At 40.9% G+C, this 19028-nt stretch overlaps 2 protein-coding genes across 6 annotated transcripts in view; one reads left to right on the forward strand and one right to left on the reverse strand.

The window, feature by feature from the left end:
- The window catches only part of FAM162A (family with sequence similarity 162 member A), a 36353-nt gene extending 26425 nt beyond the window's left edge, over nt 1–9928 (reverse strand). Inside the window, exon 1 of one of the 2 annotated variants that reach the window (XR_005067288.1) lies at nt 9779–9928. Coding sequence is in view for 1 of the 2 variants with exons in the window: in XM_037051492.1 (XP_036907387.1) it covers nt 9779–9812 (34 nt within the window). In the remaining variant the exon portion in view is untranslated. The remainder of the gene's footprint in view (nt 1–9778) is intronic. The other variant, XM_037051492.1, reaches the window with a different exon arrangement.
- An 891-nt stretch (nt 9929–10819) lies between these two features.
- MIX23 (mitochondrial matrix import factor 23) overlaps nt 10820–19028 on the forward strand; it is a 35415-nt gene continuing 27206 nt past the window's right edge. For 2 of the 4 annotated variants that reach the window (XM_037051493.1, XM_037051496.1), the window contains exon 1: nt 10820–10890. In XM_037051493.1, the coding sequence (XP_036907388.1) occupies nt 10840–10890 (51 nt within the window). In that variant the 5' untranslated portion in view covers nt 10820–10839. Of the gene's footprint in view, nt 10891–10914; nt 11134–19028 lie in introns of those variants that run through there. The other 2 variants (XM_037051494.1, XM_037051495.1) reach the window with 2 other exon arrangements.

The following is a 19028-nucleotide window of genomic DNA, read 5'->3' on the forward strand; positions in this document are numbered from 1 at the left end:
GAATAGGATTTTTTCCCCTTTGGCTTCAATATTACCCTTGTATACTGCATGAACGAGATTTCTACATTTCCATCAGAGTAATACACTTGCTTTAATTTTTTAAAAATAGATCTTTATAGCCCTGGCTGGTGTAGCTCGGTGGATTGAGATCGGGCCTGCAAACCACACGATCGCGGTTCGATTCCCAGTCAGGGCACATGCCTGGGTTGCAGGCCAGTTCCCAGCAGGGGACTCACAAGAGGCAACCATACATTGATATTTCTCTCCTTCTCTCCTTCCCTTCCTCTCTAAAAATGAATAAATAAAATCTTTAAAAAAAAAGATCTTTATAGTGACATTACAAAAAAGATTTCATTTATTTATTTTTAGAGAGAGGAGAAAGGAAGGAGAAAGAGAAGGAGACATACATGACACATGATACATGTGCCACAGATACAACAATTGGTTGCCTATCTCACACCTGCAACTGGGGGCCTGTGCCCTGACTGGGAGTCGAACTGGCGACCTTTCGGTCCACAGGCCATTGCTCAATGCCCTGGGGCACACCAGCCAGGGCTGCTTTAATTCTTAAGTATAAGTGAGTATGATATAAAAACATATGCTGAATTACTTATGAAGAAACTGGTTATTATATTTACTGTTCCAATCTGGAGGTAAAGGTAGTCTTAAGAATTTGCAGGTACCTTGGATTCACAAAACTGAATGAAAGAGAACACTGTATAACCACCCTGCTGTTCCTTTAGTGCAGCACAGCAAAATCAAGACTTCAGTGCATTGTTTTCAAGATTACAAATAGCGATTTCATAAACTTGCTTAATTCTTAATCAAGACATATTACTGTCAATGTTAAAAAAAAGGAAGAAAATGGATAACTATAAGTCCTAATGGAGAGAATCAAACATATGTGAAAACTAGTTGGGAGGAAAAATTGGCAAGAAAAAAAGGAAAGGAAAGGAAAAAAGACAAAACTGGCAAGACAGATTGACAGTTTTTGTGGGTGGGCTAGAACCCTAATCACCATTTATAACACTGGTTCTATGGGAAAAATCTTCTAGAGTTGAACAAACAGATTTATAAATAAATCTCTGGCATCTGTCCAGTTTTTAAGTTGTGGAGGAAACTCTATGGAAAAAAGTCTTGTGATCGTTTCCCCCAACCAACACTCCAGCCCATTCCCAGCAGGGGCTTTTTGAAACTCTCTTGGCCTCAGCTAATTGACCTAAATCAGCTTTGTGGCAGAAACAAATTCTATATTGTTTTCTCCATCTGTTTTCTCATCCCTCCCTGCAGGCTCAGAACGCTAGTCCCTCACTCTGCACTACTGAACCCTCACACCTGTGATGCCTCTTGCTAAGGAATGTTGTACCAAACTTTTGCACAACCTCTAGACCCTTCCTTTCCACGACAAATGTTGTTTTCCCATTCTTAAAACAAAACTTGAAATTATAAATTAACATTTGCCCACTACAAAAAATTTGGAAGCTAAAAATTATAAATAAATAAAAGTACCCATAAGCATACTCTCCAGGAATAACAACTTGGTATAGTTCTTCCCAGACTTTTTCCTATCCTTCTACACAACATATACAATTTTTATAATCACATAATAAATGCTATACTTATGTCACACTTTTCCTAGATATTAATTAAAAATACGTTTGATAGCTATGTAAAATCCAACACAGATATAACCTGAATTCAATTATTCCCTATAACTGGACTTGTCTCCCATTTCCACTATTACAAATAATGTTTCAGTGAAGTTTTCTATGTAAATCTCTGATGGCATTTCTGATTATTTTCTTATACAGAATCCTGGTGGTTGAGGACTAAAGGATATGATGATTAAAAGATATGAAACCTTTTAAGACTCTTAATACATATTGTTGGGAACAAGAACAATGGCCTCAGCCCCAAGGAGTCTGAAACCCTAGCAGACACCGTGTAAGTTGATTGCCATCTGTTTAGTTTCAAAATTTCCCTTTCAGTTGAGTCAGACCCCACCCTTTTTCTCGAGTGTGGGCCCTGTAAGCCAATAATCTGCCTCTGTGCAAAAACGCCTGCTTGATGACCTGTATATAAGGACTTAGCTGTAAGCGCTAGGCGCGAATCCCGGACGAGCCCCCAGTGGGCACAGTGTCTCTGGAGGGATCGCCCCTGCGCAGGTTAAACTTGGCCAATAAATTAACATCTTTGAATCCCTGAAAGTCTCCGACATTTGTTCTTGCGGTTGGTGGATCTAACACATATAACAAACTGCTTTCCAGAAAAGCCAAATCCATTTACACTTCTATCAATACTTGATGAGAACTCCTATTTCATCACACCACAGTGGCACTTGAGAGTCCAATACCTCGGACAAAACATTTACTTGTTCTTAACAACTCCTATAAATAAGATACTAATCTGCTTCCTTTCAAAACCCAAATGAGTAAGTGGTACGCATCTGCTACCTTGACCTCACCACCCAGTTCACTACAATGTTTCTTCCCCCACTCATTTTACTAAAATTGTTCTAATAACATTAACGATCTCTTTGTAATCACATGAATATATTTTTTAGATTCTTATTAGCTGCTTTGACTCCACTCTTCCATCTTTGTGGCCATTTGACTCTACCTGTCTCATCCTCCTACAAGGACTCAGTCCCTCTTGACATTCTACACCATTTTCTCCCTTTACCCATGACCTCTACGATCTCTCTTCTATAACGTCGTCTTTGCCACCTCCTACTACTTACATTATGTCAGGCCTTTCTAAGCCTCTGCCTCTGCCTCTATTCTGCTCTCCTCTCAGGGAGGACTCCTCCATTCTGTTTTAATAATCAGTTCCACACTGATGGCTCTCATATATGCCCCTAACTATATCCTTCCTTTGTCCTCAGGTCTTCTACTGAGAGTCCCCTCCTCACCTGTAACTCAATGCCACCCACCACTCAATAACCCACCATCCTCTCCACTATCCCTTCCCAACTTTATTTCGGCCGATGGGGCAACAGTCCTTCAGTCCTCCAGGCTCAAAGATGTCAATTCTTTACTATTTCCTTAAATTACCCTATGTCTCAGTCATACTAATTTCTTCACAACACTTCGCAGATATATTCCTCTTGTGTCATTTCCATCACCACCTCACACATCGGTTAGTTATTGAACTATCTTCACAGGCAGCAGCTATTCATGTTGTACGTAAGCTGTCATGTTAATTTTTTAAAAAGATTTTATTTATTTCCAGACAAAGGAGAAGGGAAGAAAGAGAAGGAGAGAAACATCAATGTGTGGTTGCCTCTCGCACACCCTACACTGGGGACCTGGCGCAAAACCAAGGCCTGTGCCCTGACCGAGAACCGAACTGGTGACCATTTGGTTTGCAGGCCCGTGCTCAATCCACTGAGCCACACCAGCCAGGGCCAGGCATGTTAATTGTTGAAAATTTTTGCTTTAATCGCTTCTGCTTAAAGGTTTCCTTTTTGTCCAAACTCATCGGATTCAAAATCTTCAAAAGGCCACACCGTATCTATTACCTCCTGACCAAAATCCAACATAATCCTTTCTCCTTACTGCCCTTTTGCTCGGCTCCCCCTGCCCCCTTACCCACTCCAGACTCATTACTGTCCCGGCCTTTGCTCAGGTAACCCTCCCATCCCTTCTGCTTCAGTGGAGCCTTCAGTAGGTAATCACAACCTACACCACTTCTCCTTTCTCTGAGTGCTACGCTGGCTCTCGGGCGGGGCTGGCAAGGAAAAGCCCTGATTGGTAGTGTGTCAATAACCCTCACCATGGCAGACTTCGAGCTACCAATATAACATCTCTGACTGTGTGATTGGGAAGAGAGGTGCACAAAGCCACTAGAACCAGCTCCAGGACGCCACAGAACTGAAAACCCGTCCTGTAACCCAAACCTAACATACACTGTTGTGTATCAGCCCTGCAGGTGCACTACAGAAATGTTCGCTACAGTAAAGTCCAGGCCTAGGGGTGGCAGATCACTCATAGTAGAGATTTCACAGTGTACAGGACATGAGTGTGTGCAGGAAGCAAACCTGCTGGCAAAATCTGGAGGGAGACACATGCAAAGCTAAATACTGGAGCAGGAGAAAGGAGCATGTACTCATTTAGGGTTGGTTAGCAAGGACAAACAAACAAAAAAACCCCAATGAATATAGGGAAAAAAATCCACGTAGGAGCCAGATGTTGGTTATGGCCCACCTTTGTATTTGTGTGACCCTGGCAAGTCAATTTTCTTCTTGGGTCTTAAGTTCCTTCATCTTTAAAATTAGGGGACTGTTAATAAGGATCACTATTTCAATGTTCTTTGTCAGTTGAGAGATACATTATGAAGACAGTCGCCACAGCTATAGGCGGCTGGTGATTGGCAGCTTCACCACAACAATGTGCCTGCTTATGCATAACATCTCGTGCAGTTTTTTGGCAAAACATCAAATCACCAAGGTGACTCAGCCCAGATATGGTGCCCTATGTTTCTGGCTTTTCCCCGAACTAAAATCACGTTTGAAAGGGAAGATATTTCAGACCATCATGGAGCTTTTGGGAAATGTGACAGGGCAGCTGATGAGTCCAACAAGGACTTTGCAGAGTGTTTGGAACAGTGGAATAAACACTGGAGAACTGCGTGAGGTCCCAAGGTGCCTACACTGAAGGGGACTGAGGCAACATTATTTTATGTATAATGTTTCTTGTATCATATCTTCTTCAGTAAATGTCTCTATTTTTCATGTTAAAAAAATAAAATAAAATTAGGGGACTGGACTACAGGACTTCTAAGATACCTCTTGATTCTAATACTCTGTGATGCGGGTTAAATGGACAAGGAGCTGCCACGGTCCACTGCATTGGTATAAAAGTGATAATAAATTCATTTAAAAATCTGCTGATAAGTCAAAGGAGTTTAGGGCAATAAAACTTTTCTGAAGGTGCGAAGAAACATTTTTATAAGGCCCTTCCATTCCTTTGGCCTAATAATTATTCCGTAGAAAGATATAACGACTTGAAGTTTCTATCTATTTTATTCTACTTTGAGATAAGACAGCTTTTAACTTGACTGAGATAACATACCTTTTATCTGCAGCATGTTCCAAGATACTTCCTAGTGTCTCGCATAAAAAAAAAATATTGCCTGTGTACTATGAGCTAGACAGTGATTAGTGTTCTGGATTTAGTTAATACAAATCAAATCCAGTCTTCATCCTCATGAAATCCACACTAGTATGGGTCAATAAGTATTTAGTTGCAAATCATCTGTAGCGATGCTTTTTAACTGAAAATGTACAAACTGATCTCAGTAATGGATGCAAACTATGGACCTGCTCTCTGTAAACAGCTATATAAACATCAAAATTTGAATATAATTTTATATTATATGTATTAGAATTTTAGGGGTTTACAGGGGGCTCTCATCTGTGAAGTGGTCCAAGAATTGCAAGTTACTGGTAACCCTGACTTATATCTACAAAACAAATTCAAGCCATAAAAGCCCATATTCTGTTTGCTAAGGTAGTATAGCAAAGACTTCCAACAGAAAATATTACAAACAAAAGGCTATCATTTAAAGGATTAAGCAAGCTTTGGCTATTTGAAATTTTACTCACCTAGAGTATCTTATTCCTATTAACATTCTGGATAAATGAGATACACAGTGGTTCCTCGGTATCTGAGGGGCACTGGTTCTAGGACCCCTTAGATAACAAAAACCCAAGGATGCTCAAGTCTCATATAAAATAGCAGAGTATTTGCATATAATCTACACACATCTTCCCAAATGCTTTAAATTCTAGCCTCTAGAATACTCACAATACTTTATACAGTGTAACCACTATGTAAATAGTTATTAAGCTGTATTGTTTAGGAAATAATGACAAGGAAAAAAAGCGTACTTGTTCAGTAGAGATACAACCATCATAGACCTAATTAAACAGTATAAATCGGCACCAAGGTAACTTTTGTTTTTTTAGTATTTTTGATCTGCAGTTGACTAAATATGTGGAAAGCAGAGACTTCACGTTATTTGGTGAAGGTTGCTTGTTACACCAGTTTTCTTACTCGAAAATCCAATTGCATATGAATGTCTGCCTCCTTTTCATAAGTAAAAGGACAGTTCATGACTCTCGTTTCACATCGGAGACCCAGTGAGCCATGACAAATACACATACACACCTATTGTGAATAGACAGCTTGAATAAGGCAAAGAGCACACGTTCCAGAGAGGACAGGCTCATTTCCTGGCTCTAACATTGTGAAGTGAAGTATTTTGGATAAGCCATTTAACCCTCTGACCTAAGTTTCTTCACTTGTAAAATGGAGAGGGGATGATAAGACTTACGTAAAAAGGCTACTATGAGAAATCAGTCAAGTAAAATAATGTACATGAATCTATTTAGTTATAAAATGGGCAAACGTGGGTGAGCAAATTATTTAGACTTGTTCACAAAACAACAAACACTAAGAGAAGAGCATTTGGAAAGAGTTGCCCATATAACATCTTCAGTGGATCTGGAATAAAATTGTTCTTAAATTGCCCAAGGAATTTTATTTTGATTGAGTGCCCAATATTGAACTTCTTCAACATTAAAAGTCTGCTGAGAGGTTTTGGAATCCTTTTTAAAAATCTCTTTCTTTCTTTTAAAGATTTTATTTATTTTAGAGAGGGGAAGGGAGAGGGAAAAAGGGAGAGAAACATAACTGTGTGGTTGCCCCTCATGCACCCCCTACTGGGGACCTGGACTGCAACCCAGGCATGTGCCCGGACTGGGAATGGAACTGGTGACTCTTTGGTTTGCAGGCCAGCACTCAATCCACTGAGCCACACCAGCCAGGGGAGGCTTTGGAATCTTTATAATGCATAAATACATTCTCAAGGCAAGAAGATGAATTACTTATAAACTTTCAGTCTTAGCTCCTATGTAGTCAAAGTCCCTCTCAGTCTATTTTAGCTTTTTTAAAAAAACATTTTATTTATTTATTTTTAGAGAGAGGGGAAGGGAAGGAGAAAGAGTGGGAGAGAAATATCAATGTGCGGTTGCCTCTCATGTGTCCCCTATGGGGGACCTGGCCTGCAACCCAGGAATGTGCTCTAACTGGGAATTGAACCAGCGACCCCTTGCTTCACAGGCCCGTGCTCAATCCACTGAGCTTCACCAGCCAGGGCTATTTTAGCTTTTTTTACAGAGCAATGATTCTTTCACTTACCATGCTGAAAAGGTTTACAATAGTTAGAAGGGAATACAGTAGTCCCCCCTTTGCCATGGGGTAGGCATTCCAAGACCCCCAGTGGATGCCTGAAACAATGAAAGGAACATACACTATGTTTTTTAATATGTACAAACACTTTACAGCTTCTCTTTGGCATATCTGAACTGCCAACATCATTACTCTTGTGCTTTGAGGCCATTACTAAGTAAAGTAAGGGTGACTCGAACACAGGCACTACAATATCGCAACAGTCAGTCTAACAATGGAGAGAGCTACTAAGTGCCTAACAATCTGACAGTGTATACAGAGTAAACGCTGGACCCTGGGGCGAGATGGGGTGGAAAGATGCAAGATTCAATCACACCTAGGCAGGAGACAGCATAGGAAGAACTCCGAGACTGCAATATTATCACTGGGCAGCATCTAGCATCTTGGTTGCCAGGAAACACCTTTTACCAATTAGGTAAAATAAATAGTAAACTGAGGCAGAGGGAGGAAGGAGAGATGTCTCTCACACACTAACTCAGCAGTCCTGAGTCTGACCTGATAATATCACCAGGTGTTCCAACATCACAAGAAGCACTGTTAGCAAGAAAGAAGGGAAGTCCTTGAAATTCTATGTATCATTTCCACTATCTGGGAAAGAAAGCCTGGAAACTGTGCTTTCAACCCAAGGCCTAGAATGCAGGAAAGGGTCCTCGGTGCCCCAAGAAGCCCATAAAACAACTTTGGTTAATTGCCTACCTCTGGTCACTATCCATTTTATGAGGGAGTCCCTGATGCTTACAGAAAGAGCCCATAACTAACTTTGGAAAGTATCCCAATTTTAATTAACTGCCTCTTGTCACGTATTTGTTTTACAGCAAGATGAACAAACGGGGTCTGGAGCGAGATGAGGATTCTGGCTCACAGACCCCCACGCATACCTAAGTTTGGGAAGTCACATTCCCCCAGGAAAGCTGGCAGCACACTTACCCGTTAATCAATATATAACTTTTTTCTTCCTATCCCACCAGCCATGTAAGTCCTCAGAACAAAGGACTCGCGCACGCGCTCTCTCTCTCTCTCTCTCTGGGGCTTAGGGCGCTCGGGGCTCTTGGGCCACTGGGCCTTGGGCTTCCTGGCCTCAGGCTGCCTGGGGACATGGCATCCTGGTCTTCAGCCCCTCAACTTTTTCAAACTGCTTTGCCCTGAAACTTTGCCTTTCACCCCCCACTTTACCCAGTCCTGTTTTCTTGCATGGGAATGGATCACTAATAAACTGATTACACGCTAATAGATTTGTTTATCTGTAACTCTTTACATGTGTCGGCAAGAAGAACCAGGTCTCTCCTGTCAATAACACTATTCAGAACTGCCCACAACTTCAGCTTTAAAAATTCTTTATTTCTGTAATTTTCCATTTAATATTTTCATGGGTAATTGAAATGGTGGAAAGCAAAACCACAAATAAGGGGGGACTACTGTATACAAAAGATTTTAGGCAAATTAGTTCAAATTAGGCAAACTAGATTGAACAAATCAATGAAATCAATCTCTTTTAGTGGAGAGGGTATATACTGTAAAAGTAAAAAATATTCTCCAGTCTGAGACATGTTTTCCAGTCCATTCTCCATTGGAACACAAAATAAACTGTGTGTAAAGGATAACTTTTTTAAACATTACTTCCTTTACAATACACATTTGTATTATTTTCACAGCCAAGTGTAAGCAGATTCTTCCTTCAATATTTGAATTATACGTCTCTTTAGTAATTTGGTACCAAGGAATAAAAGAATAATCATTGCACCTTATCAAATCTTATAAAGGTATGAGAGTGGTTAGCCCTGGGGCCGAGACAAGAAGCAGATGCTGATTTCTTAGCCCTTACTAAGCAAAAACTCAGCCGGTTCCCCAAGGCAAGTTAAACTCTGATTCCAAACACCCATTATAGAGATGTCTACTAGGAAAACAAGCTGCAGATCCTGTATTTGCATAACACTCGAAGAAATTCGAAGTACTACATTGTAGAATTGTTTAAAAGAAATCCCCCATTTTAAGAAAACAACTGTGAGACCTTAATTCCTTTGTCTAATCAGACACTAAATGGACAGGAAACCCCAGACTACCGGTTTTCTCTGACACAGGGATAAACTCGAGAGGGGATGAGGGGGCGGGCTCAATACTCAAGGAGAAGTAACGGAGGGTGGGGAAAGATTAGGGTGGAAAGCTGACTGAATCAAGCAATGAGGTAGTTCTAAGGATGGCAGATGCATTAAAAGCTGAACTTCTAGAAGGCTGGTGATGCGAGAGGAGGGAAGGGGCGGGGGAGCAAGGACTCATGAAGTTGGTGGGAGCAGTGTGGTTAGGAGTCAGGTGCGAGGGTCCCGTCGGGCTAGCCCGCACTTTCTGCTCAGCAGTTGCTCGCTCGGCCCTTGCTCTCTCCCATTATTACTACCTTGAGGGTAGGATTCCAAGAAACTAGAGGGGAGTGAGACACCACGCCACTACCAGGCCTGGGGAGGTTACAGGATTCCTCCAAACCCAGTGGCCAAGGTGACTGCCCGACCCCCACATCCAGTCCCGCGTCTCACCCGCCGCCAGGAGCAGGCCGCGGAAGCTCCCCATGGCCGCCTACTCCTCCAAACCGCGCAGCGCCTCCGAGAAGGCAGTGGCGCGGGAGGACTCAATGTCACCGAGGGCCGCAAAGGGAAGGACGTAGGCAGGGATGGTGATTGGGACATCTGGGAAATGAGGGCGGTACGAGTGGGTCGTGCGTGACGCAATGAGTGTATGGGCGGGGCTGGCGGGACAAACCAGGCGAGACGCGCGGAACGTGCCTGGCTCGGAGAAAGTGGGGGCGAGGCGTCTGGCGGGAACCACTTCAGGCGCGCGTCCTTAAAAGTGCTCGTATAGAGTATGAGTATAATGAGCCTTTCCTATACGTATTATTCTTTGCATGTAAGAAAGTACTCGTTTAAAATAGAAGAAAGGTAGTGTAACTGCTGTATAATTTTGTAAACTGCAGACTCACGAAATCATAAACTGCCTAGGTAAACCGGTATTTCAGTGTTTTCAATAAATATACAGAATATGTCTTTATAAAAAACACGTACCTGAGGCCTACCTTGTTGGCTTTGGGAGTGTCTCTGTGGCTAATGTGTATTTCCTCTTTCTGTTTACCTATTCTTATAAAACTAACCATTACACACCTAACACCTGTTCAACCCTTATGCACCTACACTGTCAGCAATGTCTTTTTGACATTTCTGAGTGGTCTCCAGTTCTTAACGAAGGCCCTTCAGCTTTGAGAGGCAGATTATGGAGAGGAAGGGTTAAGAAAAACCACTTTTACTCGATCAGGGAATTGTTCCCCTTTTTGTAAAATAGGATTAGGGTAAAACGACTCCTTCAAAAGTTCTGACATTCTTTGATCCATGTATATGGGTCAGTTCCAGGAGGTCGTGTTAAAGCTGTAGGCGTGGAAAGAGCGGCAGAGTTCTAGGTTCTGAAGATAATAAGGACTAGAGGAAAAACAGGCCTAGAGCTCAGCTTTCTGGCGGAGGTGTCCATAGAAATATTTTGTCAGGCGGCGCCGCGGACACCTTTGCTCTGCGGTGATTGGCTCGCAGAGGGGGCCTCGCGTTTGTCCAATATGGCGGCGCCCAGTGACGGTGTGAACTGTGAGGAGTTCGCCGAGTTCCAGGTAGTGGGGTTTTTCTCAGTGGCGGGCGTGTCTTTTGTTTTGTACCCGGCCCCTGTTCCCTCCTCTGGCTTAGGAGGGAGTTCGGACTAGTTGTGGGAGAAGCGGGCAATTCAGAGCTCTGTTTTCTAGCCATTGGAGGTCATGGGGGGCGCGGAATTGGCTTTAGGAAGCCAGGCTGCTCCTTGGGGGTCATGGTTCTCTCTGCGCCGGTCAGGCCTTGAATAACTGCCCGAGAAACTCCAGGTGGCTGCGCGGTGATTAAGCCACGGTGGGTACGGATTGTCCACTCCTTTTTGACCACTCCCCGAAACCTCTTCTATCCTGTATCTCTCCCCCTCGTATTTTAAGTTGAACATTTGTAGGAGATATTTTTTAAGTAACATTTGAGAGCTTATTTGCTTGGTAGAATAAAACAACTTGGTGCAAGTTTTACTATTTTGGTGGGGCAGAAGGTTTGGAGTTTAGAAGGGGAGATTAATTCTAGTACCTTCCCGGGTGTTGCTGCCTTTCTAAGCATTAGAGAAAATGTAACATTTAAGAGAAATGTTCTATCTTTTATATATTCAAACGCCAGAGGTCTATGGTTAAGTATTAACCCATGTGTGAGAGGACAGCGGTTTGGATTTTGACCAAGTTACAATGGAAGTTATCTGTTCCAGTGTAGCAACAAATATGCTGCTGTCTAGATAAATAGTTGAATTTTAAAAAACACGACCATACAAATATATTTTTAGCCAAAGGTAGTGCAAAGTCATGTCATCTGTCATTGACCTATCTGTAGTAAGCTTTATGCTTTGAGCCATTTTGTAGGGAGTGGTATTCTTGAAGGTAGTTTCAGCAGGCTGAATTCTCTGACAAATACCACTTGGCCAAAGAACTCAAGTGCGGTCTTTTTTATGTGGGGTCATTGCTCCCTCTTCACTTCAACTGTTTCTCAGACTAGCTCAGCACAGCACCTGACTTCAAATGTAATCCATCTGCCCTGGCTGGTGTAGCTCAGTGGATTGAGCGCGGGCTGCGAACCAGGGGGTCGCTGGTTTGACTCCCAGCCAGGGCGCATGCCTGGGTTGCCGGCCAGGTCCCCAGTGGGGACCACGTAAGAGGCAACCACCCATTGATGTTTCTCTATCTCTCTTTCTCCTTCCCTTTCCCTCTCTCTGGAAATGAATAAATGAAATCTTTTTTAAAAAATGATTTAATCCATGTGCCCAACAAATTCAAACACTTGTAACAAATTTTTAAAAACCCTTGAATTTGAAAGTATGTGGACTGTTTAAGGTTTACTGGCCCCTTTGTGGCTTTGGTTTTGTCACATTTGTAGTGATTTAAATTGAGGTAATAACACTCAGATAATTTTGCAATGATAGTTTTAAGGTTTATGGGAAAGAGCCCTCCCTGGTTAGGGAGTCAGATGCTCTGGGTTCTAGTACTGCTTCTCTCATTAACAGCTTTGGAGCCTTGAGCTGACCACTTAACCCTTTTGGAAATTAACTTTTGAATCTATAAAATAAGGTTATTTTAAGTAACATTGATAATGGCTTCCTTCTCCACAGTTATTTGAATCTCTAAAACTGAATTTCAGAGACTCCCGTTTTGCTGTTAAAACATCCAACAGTGCTTAAAGAACACTGATTTTTCTTTTGGAAGGTGAGATAAGATGTTGTAAGTGGGGCAAAAGTTAAACGGTTTTGCAGAACCATTCTGTTCACACAGATAATGTGAGTAAAGAGATCATAAAATATGTCTCATTAGTGAAGCCTGGGGGAAATTTTTAGATACTTTCTCTAATGTGGTTTATGAGGGAGGATATCCTGGGTTAAAAGTCAGAAGATCTGGTTTTCCAGACCTGGCCTTAGCACATCATTTAACCTCACTGTGAATGAGAATAACATTTGCCCCTACTGCCTCAGAGGTGCACAAGACCGTAAGTGAAATTGCTGTAAAATTGTAAAATTTTAGTATAGCTTTTAGGTTTAGATAAATTAGTTAAATTGTAAAGCATACAATTGACTGATATAGTCACAAATTATTCAGCCAAGTTTAAATTATTTAAAGCTAAGAAACCATTACATTTTCTTTTGAACTAAATACTTGTGAGCTTTATTCTTGTTGGAGTACAGTTTTCTGTCCTTTCCCCCAGCCCTCTTTACCACCCCAGCCATCCCCACCTCCCTTCCCTGTTTCTATCCCCGCCCCTTGTTTTTGTCCATGTGTCCTTTATAATTGTTCCTGTAAACCCTTTACCCTTTTCCCCCTATTATCCCTTCCCATATCCCTTCTGGTTACTGTCAGTTTGTTCTTAATTTCAATGTTTTGGTTATATTTTGCTTGCTTGTTTGTTTTGTTGATTAGGATCCAGTTAAAGGTGAGATCATATGGTATTTGTCTTTCACACCTGGCTTATTTCACTTAGCGTAATGCTCTCCAGTTCCATCCATGCTGTCGCAAAGGTTAGGACCTCCTTTCTGCTGCATAGAATTCCATTGTGTAAATGTACCATAGTTTTTTGATGCATTTGTATACTGATGGGCACTTAGAAGGCTTCCAGCACTTGGCTATTGTAGATTGTCCTGCTATGAACATTGGGGTGCATAGGTTCTTTTGGATTGTTGTTTAAGAATTCTTAGGATATAATCCTAGCAGTGGGAATTACCGGGTCAAGAGACAGTTCCATTTTTAGTTTTCTGAGGAAATTCCCTACTGGTTTCCATAGTGGATGCACCAGTCTGCAATCCCAGCAACAGTGCACTAGGGTTCCCTTTTCTCCACAACCTCTCTAACACTTGTTTGTTGCTTTGTTTATGATAGCCATTCTGACTGGTGTAAAGTGGTATCTCATTGTGGTTTTAATTTGCATCTCTCTGATGGTGAGCAATACTGAGCATCCTTTCATATGTCTCTGAACCTTCTGTATGCCCTCCTTTGAGAAGTGTCTATTCAAATCTTTTTTCCCCATTTCTTAATTGGGTTGTTTGTCTTCCTGGAGTGGAGATACGTGAGTTCTTTATATATTTTGGAGCTCAAACCCTTGTCTGAGATATCATTGGCAAATATGTTTTCCCATACTATTGGTTCTCTTTTCATTTTAATGCTGTTTTTCTTTAGCTGTGCAGAAGCTTTTTATTTTGATGAGATCCCATTTGTTTATTCTTTCCTTTATGTCCCTTGCTCTAGGGGACATATCAGTGAAAATATTGCTGCATGGAATATCTGAGATTTTCCTGCCTATGTTCTCCTCAAAGACTTTTATGGTGTCGTGACTTATATTTAAGTCTTTTATCCACCTTGAATTTATTTTTGTGTATTGTGTAGTTGGTGCTTGAGTTTCACTTTTTTTGCATGTAGCTGCCCAGCTCTCTCAACACCATTTGTTAAAGAGGCTATTTTTGCTCCATTTTATGCTGCTGCTCTCTTTGTCAAATATTAATTGACTATAGAGCCTTGGGTTTATTTCTGGGCTTTCTGTTTTGTTCCATTGGTCTATGTGCCTGTTTTTATGCCAATACCAGGCTGTTTTGATTATGGTGGCCTTGTAATACAGTTTGGTATCAGGTATTGTGATCCCTCCTACTTTGTTGTTCTTTCTCAAAATTGCTGTAGCTATTCAGGGTCATTTATGGTTCCATATAAATTTTTGAAGTGTTTGTTTTGTATCTGTGAAATATGCTGTTGGTACTTTAATAGATATTGCATGGAATCTGTAAATTGCTTTGGGTAGTATGGACATTTTGATAATAATTCTTCCAATCCATGAATACGGCATGGATCCATTTGTTTGAGTCTCCCTTAATTTCTTTAATCAGTGTTGTGTGGTTTTTTGAGTACAGGTCTTTTACCTCCTTGGTTAGGGTTATTCCTAGGTTTTTTACTTTTATTGTTGCTATATCAAATAGGATTTTTTTTCCTGATTTCTGTTTCTGATATTTCAATTGTTGGTGTACAAAAATGCCTTTGATTTCTGGATATTGACTTTATATTCTACTGTTTTTGCCAAATTCATTTATTATGTCAAGCAGTTTTTTGGTGGAGTCTATAGGGTTTTCTATGTACACTATCATGTCATCTACAAACAATGACAGTTTTGTTTCCTCTTCTCCAACTTGGTTGCCTTTTATTTCTTTCCCTTGTCTGATTGCTGTGGCTAGGACTTCCAATACTATGTTGAATAGAAGTGGTGAAAGTGGACAACATTGTCTTGTTCCTGATCTTAATGGGAAAGTTTTTAGTTTTTGCCCATTGAGTATGATGTTGGCTGTAGGTCTCTCATATATGGCCTTTATTATGTTGGGGCATGCTCCCCCTGTCTCCACTTTGCTGAGTGGTTTTTTTTATCATAAGTGGATGCTGTACCTTATCAGATGCTTTTTCTGCAACTATTGATATGATCATGTGATTTTTTCTTTGCTTTTGTTTATGTGATGTATTACATTTATTGATTTGTGAATGTTGAACCATCCTTGCATCCCTGGGATGAATCCCACTTTTTCTGTGGTGCAGTGTAATCTCTCCTCTTTCATTTCTTTTTTTTAAAAAATATTTTATTTATTTATTTATCTTTAGAGGGGAAGGAGAGAGGGAGAGAAACATCAATATATGGTTGCCTTTTGTGCGTCCCCTGCTGGGAGTTGGCCTGCAGGGAACCGGCCTGCAACCCAGGCATGTGCCCTGACTGGGAATCGAACCGCGATCCTCTGGTTCACAGGCCCACGCTCAATCCACTGAGCTACACCAGCCAGGGCTGATCTTTTTAATGTATTGCTGGATGCAGTTTGCCAATATTTTGTTGAGGATATTAGCGTCAGCAATATTGTCCTGAAATTTTCTTTCTTTGTTGTGTCTTTATCTGATTTTGGGATTAGGATGATGCTGGCTTCATAAAAAGAGTTTGGGAGTCTTCCATCATTTTGGATTGTTTAGAATAGTCTGTAAAGGATAGAGGTTAGCTCTTCCTTAAATGCTTTGTAGAATTCTCCTGTGAAACCGTCTGGTCCAGGGCTTTTGTGTAATGGGAGTTTTTTTATTACTGCTTCAATTTCATCTGCTGCTATTGGTCTGTTCAGCCTTTTTGCTCCTTCTTTAATGGGTTTTGAAAGATTATATTTTTCTAGAAATTTGTCCATTTCACCTAGCTTTTCAAATTTCTTGGCATATACTTCTTCATAGTAATTTCTTACAATTCTTTGTATTTCTGTGGTGCAGTGTAATCTCTCCTCTTTCATTTCCTTTTTTTTAAATATTTTATTTATTTATTTATCTTTAGAAGGGAAGGAGAGAGGGAGAGAAACATCAATGTATGGTTGCCTTTTGTGCGTCCCCTGCTGGGAGTTGGCCTGCAGGGAACCGGCCTGCAACCCAGGCATGTGCCCTGACTGGGAATCGAACCATGATCCTCTGGTTCGCAGGCCCACGCTCAATCCACTGAGCTACACCAGCCAGGGCCTCTTTCATTTCCGATTGTGTTTTTTTTAGTCCTCTCTCTTTTTTTTCTTGATGAGCCAGCTTAAAGGCTCATCAATTTTGTTTATCTTTTCAAAAAAACAGTTTTGGGGTAGAGTCTATAGGATTTTTGAAATGTTTCTATCTCTTTTGGGTAGGCCTGTATCACTATGAACTTCCCTCTCAGGACTTCCTTTGCTATGTCCCACAAGTTTTGGGTTGTTGTGAGTTCATTTTCATTTGTTTCTAGAAACTTTTTGATTTCTTCCCTAATTTCATTCTTGTCCCATTTGTTGTTTAATAGCATGCTATTCAATCTCCATGATTTTGAGTGTTTGGGGTTTTTTCCTTTGGGGTTGGTTTCCAGTTTCAGTTTCTTTGAGGCCGGAGAAAATGCTTAGGATGATTTCAATTTTCTTGAATTTGTTGAGGCTTGTTTTGTGACCTATCATGTGGTCTATCTTTGAAAATGTTCCATGTGCATTTGAAAAGAATGTACATTTAGCTTCTTTGGGATGAAGGGCTCTATATATATCAGTTAAGTCCATTTCATCTAGGGTGTTGTTTGATGCCACAATATGTTTGTTGATATTTTCTTTGGAAGATCTGTCCATTTTTGACAGTGGGGTATTAAAATGCCCTGCTGTATTTGTGTTGCTGTCAATATCTTTCTTGAAGTCCTCTAAGATTTTCTTTATATATTTGGGTGCTCCTGTGTTGGGTAGATATGTATTTACAATGTTTATGTCTTCTTGGTGGATTCTTCCCTTGAGTATTATGATGTGACCTTCTGGGTCTCCCTTTATGGCTCTTGTCTTGAAGTCTGTTTTGTCTGATATGAGTATTGCTACTCTGGCTTTTTTTCCTGTCCATTTGCTAGGAAAATTTGTTTCCAGCCCTTCACTTTTAGTCTGTGATGGTCTTTTGTCCTGAGGTGGGTCTCTCATAGGCAGCAAATGAGTGGGTCATGCTTTCTTACCCATTCAGCTATTCTATGTCTTTTGATTGGAATATTTAATCCATTTACATTTAAGGTTATTGTTGATAGGTACTTATTCATTGCCATTTTTGTACCTATGTTCCTTTCTGCCTCTCTCTTTTCTTTCCTTTCCTTTCCTTAAAGCAGTCCTTTTAACATCTCTTGCAGAGCTGGTTTGGTGGAGGCGTATTCTTTTTAGACTTCTTTTGGCTTGGAAGCTCTTCATTTGGCCTTCTGTCTTGATTGAGAGCCTTGCTGGGTAAAGTAGCCTTGGTTGTAGGCCTCTGGTTCTCATTACTTGGAATATTTCTTGCCATTCTCTTCTTGCTTGGAGTGTTTCCATTGAGAAGTCAGCAGCTAGCCTTATTGGGGCTCCCTTATATGTTACTTTCTTTTTCTCCCTTGCTGCCTTTAAGATTCTCTCTTTGTCTTTGAATGTTGCCATTTTAATGATGATGTGTCTTGAAGTGGGCCTCTTTGGGTTCCTCTTGATTGGGACTCTCTGTGTTTCCTGAATTTGTGTGACTTCTTCTCATCAAATTAGGGAAGTTTTCCATCATTACTTTTCCAAATAGGTTTTCTATCCCTTGCTCTTCTTCTCCTTCTGGTATCCCTATTATTCGAATATTATTACATTTCATATTGTTTTGCATTTCTCTTAATCCCTCTTCATTCTTTCTGAGCCTCTTTTCCTTTTCTTCCTCTTTCTGAGAGGTTTTTTCTACTTTGTCCTTCAACTGTCTGATCCAGTCTTCTGCTTCATCAGTCCTGCTTTTGATTCTTTCCACTGTGTTGTTCAGTTCAGAAATTGTATTCTTCATTTCCTGTTTGCCTTTGCTAATAGTGTCTATTTTCTTTTTCATGTTGATATAGTGAGTTCATTGTAGCTCCCCTATAGTTTCTGGTAGCTCATTGTGAGCTCTTTGAACTTCCTGATAACCAGTGCTTTGTTTTTCTTGTTTTGTTTGTTTTATTTTTTAATATATTTTATTGATTATACCATTACAGTTGTTCTATTCCCCCTTCATTCCCCTCTACCCTGCACACACACCCCCACCACTTCCCCCCTTTAGTTTATGACCACGTGTCTCAAGTTCTTTAGATTCTATATTTCCCCTACTATTCTTGCCCTCCCCCTGTCTATTTTCTACCTACTGTCTATGCTATTTTCTGTACCTTCTCCCCCCTTTTCCTCCTCCCACTCGCCTGTTGCTAACCCTCCATGTGTTCTTTATTTCTGTGGTTCCACTCCTGATCTAGCTGTCCTCTTGGTTTGCTTTTGTTTTAGGTGTGGTTGTTAATAACTGTGAGCTTGCTGTCCTTTCACTGTTCATATTTTTCATCTTCTTTTTCTTAGATAAGTCCCTTTAACATTTCATATACTAAGGGCTTGGTGATGATGAACTCCTTGAATTTGACCTTATCTGAGAAGCACTTTATCTGTCCTTCCATTCTAAATGAAAGCTTTGCTGGATAAAGCAATCTTGGATGTAGGTCTTTGGATTTCATAACTTGAAATATTTCTTTCCAGCCTCTTCTTGCCTGTAAGGTCTCTTTTGAGAAATCCACTGACAGTCTGATGGAAACTCCTTTATAGGTGACTGTCCCCTTATCTCTTGCTGCTTCTAGGATTCTTTCCTTCATTTTAATCTTGGCTAATGTAATGATGATGTGCCTTGGTGTGTTCCTTCTCGGGTCCAACTTCTTTGGGACTCTCTGAGCT

This window comes from Sturnira hondurensis, unplaced genomic scaffold (genome assembly GCF_014824575.4).
Source record: "Sturnira hondurensis isolate 20B ecotype Veracruz unplaced genomic scaffold, ASM1482457v3 Scaffold0007222, whole genome shotgun sequence".
NCBI lineage: Eukaryota > Metazoa > Chordata > Mammalia > Chiroptera > Phyllostomidae > Sturnira > Sturnira hondurensis.